At 36.8% G+C, this 13036-nt stretch overlaps 1 protein-coding gene across 1 annotated transcript in view; it reads left to right on the top strand.

Moving 5' to 3' along the window:
* Positions 1 to 3129: 3129 nt before the first annotated feature.
* LOC121317288 (echinoderm microtubule-associated protein-like 6) overlaps positions 3130 to 13036 on the top strand; it is a 120042-nt gene continuing 110135 nt past the window's right edge. The window contains exon 1 of the mRNA XM_041253061.1: positions 3130 to 3671. Within this exon, the coding sequence (XP_041108995.1) occupies positions 3475 to 3671 (197 nt within the window). The 5' untranslated portion in view covers positions 3130 to 3474. The remainder of the gene's footprint in view (positions 3672 to 13036) is intronic.

Here is a 13036-nt window from a genome sequence, read left to right as displayed (position 1 = left end):
CTTATATCTGGAATTGAGTGTGTCTGTGGTCCAGCCTATTCCCAGGTCAGAAACTAAAATGCTTGTGCAGTCCCAAGAGGAACCCACTGGATGTTCATTGGATGCCCATGGAGTAATCACAATCTGTACCATGGTAAAAGTACCTTGTCTAATCTTTGTTTTTGATACTTATGTCATACAAAAATAGTACAAACCATTTTTATATAAAAAAAAATTGAGACCCCTGTAAATGTTTTACACATTTATCATAGAATTATTATGTTAAAGTTTGAATTTCTACCACTTTTATCAAGATACATTTTGGATTACTTGGTTCAGATCACCGATCAGGACTACTGGTGTTTGGATGCTATGTATACATATTATATCCCTTCATAATAGAAAAAGCTGTGTCTTATTTAGTATAGCCTCTCCTTATAGACAGCCACCCTAACAATATCAACAGAATGATCCATCAGGTTCACGGTGCTCTTCACTGATCATTGGCAGGTCATTTGAATATGGAGATCTGACACATGATGTTGGCATTGTACATGTTTAGTCCCTCCCAAGCTGTGTGATTTGTTAATGCATAGTACCTCAACAGCTGCAAATGTTGATCTGGTGCCATTTCATTCCATCTGGAACCACCATGTAATGATTGTTAAAGATACTGACAATACAATACAAGCTTCTATATAAAGGAATGAAGCATTGTATGTTTCTAGTATTATGCTTAAATCAAGCACCCTAGCACTGTTATATTGCAAATATGCCACTATGTTCTTTGGTATTTTCCAAGTAAACAATCTGTTTTAAGGTGTTTATAGAAATGGTGGATTTTAGGAATGCAGGGCTCAAATTCAACTATCTGGATTAAAATGGTGAAGCACAATACATACAGATGTATGTGACAAGCAACTATATCTATAATCTGATATGATCAATAATGAGAATACCAAGTTTCATGAGAATTGGATAAGCGGTTGTCCAGATATATCATCCATAATTATTAAACACTCAAAATCGTCAAACATATTAAACACTCAGACAAATGTTTCAACTAGAAGTCTTTCTCAATGTTTTCAATGTTTTTACAGATATTTGGATACATTTGTGACACTTGACACTTGACACTTGAGACAAAAATAACAGGTGAATTAACACTGTTACCCAGGTTTACTGGCACATCACCTTCAAGCTTGACAGCTGGTCAATTCAAACTGCAAGTATTTTTCTGCTCTAAATCATTTATCATGATAACAAAAATTAGCATTCAATTCAAATTAGCTAATTAAGATTTAGCAATGCCCACTGAAAACTATTTATAGCAAAAGGCACATTACAATTATTAATCCCATGCATAATGTGACAAATTATTATTGTAGGTCTGGTGGTTCTACAAGTGGACAGCACATGCATTATAATAATACACCAAACAAAAAAAGAAATACAGAGGGAAAGAGCTTATTAACAGAGGGGGAGTGGGGAAAATGACATCATAATTTTAAGAATTACCCAACACCTAAAGGAGTCACCCTTTCATGCAAATAAAAATCAATAACCCTCCTCTATCATTGGGATGTCATCCATAGTGCAATGTTATGCAAATGTAATTACATTTCTTCAAGGTTTTTAGTTGAGTTTTTAATTTGCACTGAATGAACAGACAAAATGAAACATTTCTTTTCAGAAACATGGTCTTTTAGGCAGGTAATGACCACATGGGTTAATCTCTTAAACATACTAGAGATGTAAATATTACATTAACAGCCTGTGCTACAAATGCTATCTTCAGGCATAAAAGAAGGGTTAGATGCCATCTTTTTTGGAAAAACATGTTCAGAATGTGAAAACACTAAAATTTGTTATTAATCATATTTTTTACTAAATTATTATCACCTATCCGTGTTACCTGTAATATTAAGTTATTGATAGATTACTATGAGTTTTTTCCCCACAAAACTATTTACAGAAAAGTATTTTACTAAATAGTTTAAACTGTTTGAAACAACCAAGCACAGATAACAGACTGAAAACGCAAATCTTGTGCTAAATATACATATTGTACAGTAATTCCAGAAATCACTTCGTTGTATTAAAACGCATCGCTTGCAATAGTCTTCACAACCTTCATACTACTATCAGATTTTAGTTCAGACTTCACGTGTTAGAACGACCGAATAAAACTGTATTGTTCTTTTCTGTATTGTTGTGTTGCTATTCGAGTCCATTCAAAAACTGACCATTAAACATTACAATTCCCATTATCCTCATCGACCCGCCGCTATTCGTCCAACTGGCGGCAGCAGGGGCGGGCATCATGGCGTCGTGGTAACCAAGTATTGCTTTCGCCTAGAAACCAGAGCCTCTATTCTCGAAAGCGCTACGTAAAAATATTAACTTGACCACCGTTTTGACTGATATGGACCACGTTAAAATTCTTCTTTGACGTGTTTCTCAGAATAAGCCTTCTGTGCTTTTTTTATTTATTTATTTATTCTAGGACTGGCTATTATTATTCTGCGCGCAATGGCAATTTACAGTCCAGAGTCCTTCTCCTAACCAACCGTTTGAGATGAGGATTAAGGAGGGGACAAGCGGTGAGAGAGACTGTGGTTGGAAGCTGTTTCGTTATTTGGCATTACAACGAAGTTAACAAAAATATTGCATTTTGGGGCGTCTTCGTTGGGAGGAGGACAGCGAGTTGAGAGAAGGCAGGTTTTCTCCGGAGGCTGCTTTGCACTTGTTCGTTGTCATCATCACTGAGGTTTTACTTGCAATATCTGATTTATGAATGGCAGCCTAACATTGCGTTTGGCCTATTTCTTGTATGTTTCATAGTTATAATATGCTGTATGTGGAAAATATATATATATATATATCTATATATATATATATATTATATATATATATATATATATTATATATTATATATATGATAGTAATGATATTTAATGATAGGCTAGAGGATTAGTTTGAGGATTATATTCTTCCAGTTATTCTACAACCAGTTGTTTTATTTATATTTCTTATATGTAGCATTATATGTGCAACTATTTGAATTAGAGAGAAGAATTACTAAAAAATACTTTTAACACAGGTAGATCTGTAGGAGGACGTTGGTTTAATAATGAAATAATTATTGGCAGCTGAAAAAGTTAATTCACAACAGCCAAGGACTGCTTGGATGGATTTTCCTAGTCTAGTGTCATTTTATAACAGAACCAGAAGTGACTTGAATGTCATTCCATACGAATGTAAATATGACCATTGTTTAATGTTAGATTAACATTTGCACCATTGGAAAAATGTCTGTATCAACACAATTTTACTGATGCGAAGAAAATACAACATTACCGGCTTATTTCTGTCATTTTAAGAACAGCGCTAGGGACAAGTATTGTCAGTTCGTCAGAACCCCGTCTTTATAACAGCATTCATAAGAGTTTAAAAATACATACTGTATATAAAAATTTGTCAGATATCATCATCATGGCGGATCGGACAGCTCCCCGTTGCCAGCTAAGACTGGAGTGGGTTTACGGGTACAGGGGCCACCAGTGCCGCAATAACCTGTATTACACCGCGGTAAAGGAAGTGGTTTACTTTGTGGCTGGGGTCGGTGTGGTCTACAACACAAGAGAACACACCCAGAAGTTTTTTCTGGGACACAACGATGACATTATCAGGTAAGGAATCAGACTTCGTTTTGGTTCAGACAATTCTACAATCTTCTTTTTTTTTTAATATGTAATATTTATTTTGTCGCATAATCAAGTGTTTACTAGATTTACCAATCAAGCGTGAATAGGACATTTTTATTTTATTTTTCGATACAGAGCACACTACCTTTTTATTCTGTCACCTTGCGTTTGTGCTTTTTGAATAATGAGATCTTGCAATCTTGTAGATATAAAGTTACTTTTTAATCTCTTACTTTTTTTTTTTTTTTTTTTTTTTACAAATTATTACATTTGATTTCTTACATCAAGATAGCTCGCATACATTTTGAATGTTTTCTCTTACACGTTTAGCATAAACATAATAAATGTATCTATTGGCCATTTAAAATTATGAATGCCTGGATAATACATGTGCACCTTATGGCATGTTAGGGAGGTTGTGCTAAAGCTCATTCAATGGGAATATTAATTGAAAGAAATATTTGACACTTAACTGTCTGGAGTAGGCCTATATACCGATAATTAAGTACTACAACCTAAAATGTACTCTAGTGTCTTGTCCTTAAAGTTGGAATTAAGTACAGAACAGGCACAGTGTAGGCTAATGCATCATTTTGTATCACTTAGCCATTGGTTATTATTTGGAGAAGATATCAGTGTTTATTATTTGGAGAAAATAGCAGTGTTTTCATTTTCTCATTCCAAATAATGTATGCTTAGGTGCAGTGTATCCCCTCTTTGACGATCATTTTAAAAATAAGAGTTACCTGTGACATGATTTATCCAAGCTACATGGACGGACAAGGTATTTGCTATACAAGCCAGCGCAGTGGTAATCAGAACCACCTGCCTGGCTGAAGAACGCCATTCAGGTACACATATGTGTGTTTGTGTGAGGGTTTGTGTGTGTGTGTGCTGGCTTGCAGGGTGTTGAAAGACTCTGCCAATGAAACTGAGCTGTCAGGTGCTGTGCTTCACAGCAGCATACTGGCCACAATTTGAAATATATTTTGACAAGATTGTTTTATTCATCCATAAATAGGGTAGATGAGAGTGAAAGTGTCAGGTTAAAATAGGCAGTACTGTACATGTGGTATGTAACCACTCTATTCATATTTAGTTTGGTATTGCAGAAGCAGACTTTATTCTACAAGTAATGTAAAGAGACAAAAGGAGCAGTGTTGTCAGTGTTTTAGTTTCTTATATTACTTTCTGCTGTATATAATCTTGAGGATTCAAACCCCCTAATGGCGAGCTTGCATTGTATGAAAAGGAACAAGTCAGCTGAAAACACAGGTTGTTCATTGTCCAGTTCAAAGCCTAATCACGTCTAAACTTGCCTTGAATTTAATTTGGACTTGGAGTGATCTAACTAAAGTGAAGCGCTGCAACTTCATCTCAGTTTCTGTTTATATTCCACTGCTGACTGCTGAGAAGTACAGCAACAGCAAAGGAAGCTGCAATTAACTGCCATAGCAACAATGCAGGTAGCTTGTAATTATCCTGGGAAAAGAGCCAGTTTAGGAAAACAGTGATGTATGTTTTCTAATACAGTGTGTGATCCTCAAAAATGCTGACAAAATATTACTTATAAACCTTGTCCCTTTTAAACTGGTTATTGCAGTACTCTGGCTAGGTTTATTGCAAGTTAAATAATATTACCGTGAAGGTTTGTAAAATGTAAGTGGTGATCATTGTTCACGGTACAGGAATGGAGACAGCTTTAGTAATACCTTGATTGGAATAAGTACCCATTTGGAAATTACCTCAGGGACCAGCATTGGTCTTTCATGGTTTGATACTGTATGGTATTTTTCTGGCTCTCATAACTGCTCATACTGTCTGAGAGACGTAATGCTGGCAAAGCAGCTGAAACAATCCTAAATGTATCTAATTTCTGTAAACCTGCACCCCTCTTTATATTCTGAGACATCCAGTAGAAAACCAGTAAATATTTATTCCAATTCGGAACTCTTGCTAGTCACGAGATCAGCAGTTGCTGGATTTATCAGCAGTGTCTATTATAAGAAAAACTTTGAAAATACTTAACACTAAGTAGTTGTTGACAGTAACCTATGAATATTTCAAATTTGTATTAATTGAAGAGTTTATTATAGAACCCACGTACCTTTGCTAGACTTCAAGTTGTTAAAGAAAGTAACATAACTGCAGCAAGATCACAGCTTATTGAGAATGACAGCTCTACTGTCCACTCTTTTTTTTGAAAATTAATTATTAATTGCAGTACTGGAACAATATATCTGACTAAGATATCTAATAATTTATCCCAAACGTTGCAGCTTTTTAAAAACATTTTTATTGGACCTGTCAAAGCGAGCAATATCTTATTGTCATATGTTATTTGTGGAAGGACAGTGCTAAGGTTAATAGGCAGCCTTTGTACTTGTAGTCAGTCTACAGCAATGATTGTAGGGGCAATTAAATAGCAAATTAACAGGTGATAGGCAGTGAAGTGTATGAGACTAAGGACAGTCAGAGAAAGTACTTTATCTTAAAGATGTTTTGCCCGAGCAAACGGATTGCTCCTAAAGAATTCAATACAGTTCAATGTACTGCTGTTACTGAAATGACTGTTTTGTGTTAGTTGCTATGTAGTTATCTATTTATTCCTAACTATACACTTTGTTTGTATGTTTGTATTGGTTACAATGAATGTTATTGTGGGGTGTGTCATAACTTGTTACTACATGTTTAACGACATATTTTATATTGAACGCTGGCTTTATTAGTGTAACTGCCTGTGACAGGGAGACCCTGTTGCTGGTTCTTGAGTGTATTTGTGCCTTTGTGGAAGCAGCTGGGACACACAACAGGAGACGTGTTGCTAAGCAACTAATTGAGGAGGTAGGCTTGCCTGGTGCTGAGCTGATCGGGAGGTCCTGATTGCCTGGGTGGACATGTCCGGAGAGGCTGGATGGAGCTCAAAAACCATCTGTGCCACGGCTCGTGTCTACTGCATGGCCATTGCTGGGCGGTGGGCGAAAGCTTCCAATCCAAGACAGAGCCTGTGAAGGCACTGCCACACCAAAAATGCTGTGTGAAGAGGCAGGAGTCGCTGTGAGAATGCCGGGACTCCGGGAGCACATAAGTAGGCCAGTTTAGGGGATGTTGATCCCAGTCAGTCTAGAGAGGGTTTGCGTAGAGTAATAAAATCCTGGAGTGGGATGTGCCTTTTAGTGGGACTTGTGCTCGCTATTTGTGTGGCAAACTTATTTTTAGCTTTGTTTTGTGCATTAAATACAGTAGTGGTTAGGGCTCTGGACCTCTGACCATAGGCTCGTGGGTTCAATCCCAGGTGGGAGACACTACTGCTGTACCCTTGAGCAAAGTACTTTACCTTGATTTCTCCAGTAAAAACCCAACTGTATAAATGGGTAATAAGGGTGTCTGCTAAGAAATTAATGATAATATTCAGTGACGGCCCATGTATGTAACATTGCCCTGTTACACTGCCACTAACACATTAACCCTTTGCAGTCCATTTATTCAGCATTTGTCAGGCGTGACAGATCCAATTTAGGTTTTACACACGCTGTTTAAAAGATTTTTTTCCAGAGTAAAACAGGTTTTAAAGGCACTGCATCCTTGTTCGCTGTATTTTTCACATACCTCTTTATAGATGTGCATACTGATAAATCCTCTCCTGATCACTCATTTTATCACTAAACTCCTCAATAATGCGGTCAAAGTCATTATTTTATTAATATAACATCTCTAAAAGCTCTGTAAATATCCGTGATATTCTTTGAGTGCTGGGTACGGAAGCAGCTATCTCCTTTGTTATGTGTCTGTGTTATCTCTGTGATGTATTGTTCAGATACACCTCCTTTTTGGGCTTCATTCAGCTCCTATGGGTCTCACTCGTCCATTGAATGGTTTTCTCGGCTTTTTCCAGGGAAAAAAACGACTACAGACCTATGATTTATGCCTTTTTGATGATATCGGACTGGAAAGGGAAAATTATAATGTTGAACCTGGTCCGACATACAGCCGCAAAGGGTTAATAGTCAAGTTTTACATTAGTGTAACATAATTGCCTTTAAATCTGGATTTCAATAGAGTGACATAACAAAAGAAATCCTAGTGTGCAGGTGTCGTGAATCTGCTTTCTGGTTTCATGTATCAGTTGGGCAGGATTAGAGAGTGTGTTCTGTGAAACATGATACCAGGAGTCTTTATAACTGTTCAAGAAAAGATGGGGAATACCTTTTTATTGACAGAATAGGCCCTATATGTCACACCAAAGATCATGTTTATAGCAAACATTTTATTTTTTTTCTCTTTTTACCATAAGAATCGTGTGGGGTGATTTTCAAACATAGTTATCTGTAGAATATAATTATCCCTACCCCTCCAAAGGTATTTAGAATTTTTATCACTTTTAATTGGATTATATGGTGTTACGCAGTAGTAAAAGAACAATCAGGCAGATTAGCTGAGTCTTGTTCAGCTCATTAATACTGTTTAATAGAAAGGGGACTTCAATGGAATGTACTGTAAGCACTTAATGGTGGTTTATATTAAATAATTTTTTGTCTGAATGATTTAAAAAATGTGGGATTACAAATGCTCTGTGCTGTGATCATGGGATATTAAGGCAATCAGTACTCATTCTGGAATGATTTCTTCAAAGAAATGTAAATGCTTAAATTAGAGACAGAGTATTATCAGCCCTTTAAATGTGAAATGATGCAGTCCATTTCAAGTCAATAGATAAAGCAAAGGCCTGCGTATCATGTGGTTCTGCCAAGCTTGACTAAGATATATATATTGTACTTTTGCCGTAGATCACAGTGCCTTTGCTGCTAGACCATTGGAGTGAGTTATGATAAGTGATTGAGACCTATAGCAAATGAAAGTGAACAACAGTCCTTATTTTGTTAGCTGCAGTCACTTGAAAGTGTTGTTTAAAAAAGAACATGTAAATTTCCATGACAAAATCGTAGCCTTAACAATGTTCAATAATCCAAATAAAATGTTCATATATTAAGAAAATTAAATTTAATTTCATTAAAAATATATTGAAACGTGACTATTTTTAAGAGACCTGTTTTGATAAGGAGACTTGTACACAACAAAGCAGGTGAACTTGGGTCGTTACTGACCCTGTGAATAGAGCCCATTTGTCTCTTTGTTGTATGGAATTTATTGTTGTTTCTTCTATTTATCAGTTGTGTTGTGAGCACATTGCACATATCATAGTCGTTCAACCTTGCTTGTCTTTTTTGTATGTAGTAATGTAATGTAGTTGTTCTGTGTGAAACCATCATTTAACTTCTTTGTGTTAATGTTTTTCCTCACTAATTCTTTGTTTTTGTTACCCACTTCACACAATCAGTCAATCAGCCATAATATTGTAGATCATTTGGGCAACATTGTATGAAATAGAGATATCTGGTTGAAGCTTTTTTATTTAACTCAGTGATGATAAATTTTACCTTTTATTATTACCCGCTGGGGATAGTTGAATGTACAATATGTGCGTATGTACATAGCTGCTAGATCTAATTGCTATCCAATTATAATGCAACTTGCTGAGGAAAGTTATTAACAATATCAGAGGGTGTTTTTGGGTGTGTCTGTCTGTCACACTTAAATTTTTGGGTGTAGGCCTACATCATGAAGATTATCATGAGGTTTATAATTACTCTAATTTGGTAAGCAATAATGGGAGGGCATGTGCAGTATGTTACTGAAAATAGTTAGTTACAACTTTTTTAACTTGCTTACAGAGATCGATTTTCAAGTAGTAATGTTAACGTCTAAAATAGAATTAATAAAAAAAAAAAAAAGTAACAAGATATACAATAACACCGAACAGCCTCCTTGTGTCAGTCAATTGTACAGAGCCTAATAGGATCCTTCAAAAATGTCAGGATGGTGGCTGATTCTAGACAATAGCAGATGAAAAGGCAACTGATTGTCTGTCTAGATACTGTCTAAGTGCCCTAACCCCATTTTCACTAGCCATTTTTAAGTTGGCTTTGAGGCCTTTTTGTAGTGTAACACAGCTGTCCTTGGTCTAGCCATCCTAAAAGTGCCCTGCTCCAGAAGGGGGCTGTGCGACAGCTTTTGTCTGCTTTACTGTGAACTCAGCAGTCCCAGCAGTTGTTTGTGGTCAACTCCCCCATTGTCAGCGTCAAACAGGCACAGACAAAAGCAACAGGAAGTTGAGATTGTTACTCAGACAACAGAACCAAAAGTATATTTGGCAGAGGAAGAGGATTTCAAAATACAAACAGACTTTTATATTTGTGCTATAATGTGAAAAGACATTTAAACGTGTAGGGACCCATACATTTATGTGGGATTTTGGCAAAGTGGTTTATTGTAGACAGGTGCAGGGGTGATGCGGTGCGTGAAAAAAGCAGACAGAGATAATCCAGTTTTTAGAAATGTTTAATTGTATTTCCAGGTCTGGCGACCAATGTGTACAGCACGGGGTATATAAGAAAAACAGACCCAAACAATAAACAAATATCTGTCCCACAACAATACAAACGCGGTCACCAGTCCAGGTGCGTGCAGTAGTGCTCGTGGTGGGTGATACAGTTTTATATTTGTGACAAAGGTGCAGTATTGTCTGATTTTGTGCTAGCCCCTGACGACAGCTCCGGAACTGTGTTAACTGTCTGGTAACGTACAAGACAAGACGAGACAATTACAAACAAACAAAAACACAACACTCACGATTTTAGGTAACAATACACTTTCACTGTCCTTCTGGCTTTTACTCACTACAAACCAATGTGAAGGAACAGATTACGATTCTCCGTCCCCCTTATATGCTGTCACACATGACCCCTTGGTAAACGAATGCAGCTGCCTTTACAATCTGCGGCTGCTACATTGTTTCCCTTCTGGGTCAATACGTTCTTGCAACGGAGTCTCGCCTGCTTCCAGACTGGCCTACTTCCCGACCTGGGGAAAGAACTGTCAGGCCAGCCCGTCCAAAGAACACTGTCCTCACTTAGCACCCTCAGAGATCGGGAGGGAGATTTACAAACAAGATTCAATGTATTTCTGTCACAGAAATACATGTGAAACAAGCCTGTAGTTGCCACAAAACTTTTATTGTCAGAAATATTATTTTTTACAAATCTACAAACATAACCTGTGGTTATATTTTGATACATATCATTATGAGAGAGTGTTCGGTTTTGTGGGTATCTAAAATGAAACAAATTATTACAGTAAAGTCGGCAAGAAAAAAGTTTTCCTTCACAGGGTACAGCATTCTATAATGTACAGAAATCTACCATATGTCACACCTGAACTTGTATGCCAATGCATTGGCGATTTCTCTGCTCTTCTAGAGAAAAGGGCATTTTATTTAATGAAGTGAGTCAAAACCCACCAGATCAACAAAAAAACAAGGAAACATTATTGACGATTTTATGTGCAATGAACTGTAACGTATTTGACTACACAACAATGTACAGGCATGTTCGCTTTTTTACTATTTATTTTCATGGACTATTGTGGTGCTACTGTTAGTGAATAAAAGTTTGAGCCCCTTCTATATATTACCTTCTTCAAGTTCATATGGTGTTCCCTGTTTGTTTGAATGGTTGCCTTTTTATTCAGTAAATCAGGAAATGTCATTATCGAGCTGCGATACATGATTTAATGTAGACTGTTCTCCATTTTAGTCTAAAATGTATTAGCACATCCCCAACAGTTTAATTTTCTGTCAAATTAATTCATTTGTTCATAATAGTACTGACAATTATACCTGTTGTAAAAGGGTGGTGGTAGGGTTGACACCTGTCCAGATCCAGCCAGGTTTGACCCAGACGGTCCGGGAATTGCCATCTGTGTCTGGGTGGCAGGAATTAACAAGCCCAGACGCCCTAGTGTCCCGTTTTTTAGTGAAACGCATAAGAGACACCAACCTTCCTGTAATATTTCCATTGACATACATTAGTTGCTTAAACAATTTCCACTATCTTATTAGAAATATACTGTTTAGTACTGATCTGTACATTCTACTTTGTCCCCAGCATTTGAATAATGCTGAGGACGAGGACAACGCACATATCTATGTGATGTAAACAATCCAAGTGAGGGGATTGCTGACACGTGACCCCAGCAGGCTGCATACTGGTGGTCAAAACAACCACGGCAGCAAATGCAAAAACGATATTCCACAGCAAAATGTAATGTATTTGCAACCACAGAGCATACTTCATACTTCGGTACATGTTACCAAAAAGACAATACGTTTTCAATAGTTTGTTAAAAAATACTGTACTAACTATGAATTATATACAGTATTTCTGTGTTATTCGTATATAAACGTTTAACAGTTTTCGTTCTCTAAACTCGCAATTAAGGCCTATGTTTGATATAGAGGAGTATCAGCTTTGCAGGGGATAAAAACAAAAAAAACAAACTTTTTGTTCAACAAAGCGTCAGTAACTGGAATCCTGTAAAATTAGCAGTGACAGCTAAACGGTTAAGCTAAGATACTATACTAAAGGACTATGCTGTGCAAAAAAGGAGTCCAGGTATGTGCATAACGATTTCTGTTCAGTTTTCAAGTAGATTAAATTACAGGTAGATTAATACAGTTTGGAATTATTGTACTTTTAAATATGTTATAAATTATGTTGTTTCCATGATTTCAGTAAAATAATTAATGTAGCATAATGCATTCTGTTAACGGTAAAGTCATATTTTAAGTAAGGACTGGGAATCATCAACCTGCTTAATTGTGTTAAACTGTATTATAGTATACTGCAGTTTTGATAGGAAGACTGACTGAGAAATATGTCCGGGTTTGTCCAGTGGAAAAGGTGGCAGCCCTAGGTGAAGCTCTAGTTATAAAGGCTATAGTATATAGAGGTGTGTATATGTATGTGTTTGTGTGTATGTGTGTGGCTGTTTGCCACACACATACACTATGTGCAGTTTTGTATCGTCTAACACGACTCAGTCACAGATGGGTGTCTGATCTAAACACCAAAGGACAGGAAATTAGCAGAGATAGTATGAGATTGGGGAGGGGAACTGAAAGACAAGATAGATGCTCCCTGTAGGTACAGCGTGGTATACAACCCCCCCTTTTCCACGCAGAGGGAGTGTGCAGTTATAGAGTGGAAACCCCTATCGTTGGACCAAAGTAAGACAAATGGGAGTGGAGTCAACAATTGTTTACAGAGGTATAAATATCAAACATCGTAAAGTTTTGTCAGTCTTTTTCATCTCTTTCGAATTGACCCCATGGATATCTGTGCTTTCTGATACAAACATGCACTGAGCTGTACTGAGGCCTTATTGGAAGTCAGTTTAAATCTCGTGCTTATATGATTGTATTGGATGTATACCTTTCTTGTTATAAAGTGTTT

This window comes from Polyodon spathula, chromosome 6 (genome assembly GCF_017654505.1).
Source record: "Polyodon spathula isolate WHYD16114869_AA chromosome 6, ASM1765450v1, whole genome shotgun sequence".
Classification (NCBI taxonomy): Eukaryota; Metazoa; Chordata; class Actinopteri; order Acipenseriformes; family Polyodontidae; genus Polyodon; species Polyodon spathula.
The sequence above is the reverse complement of the archived record's forward strand: the minus strand, read 5'-3'. Positions and strand labels throughout refer to the sequence as shown.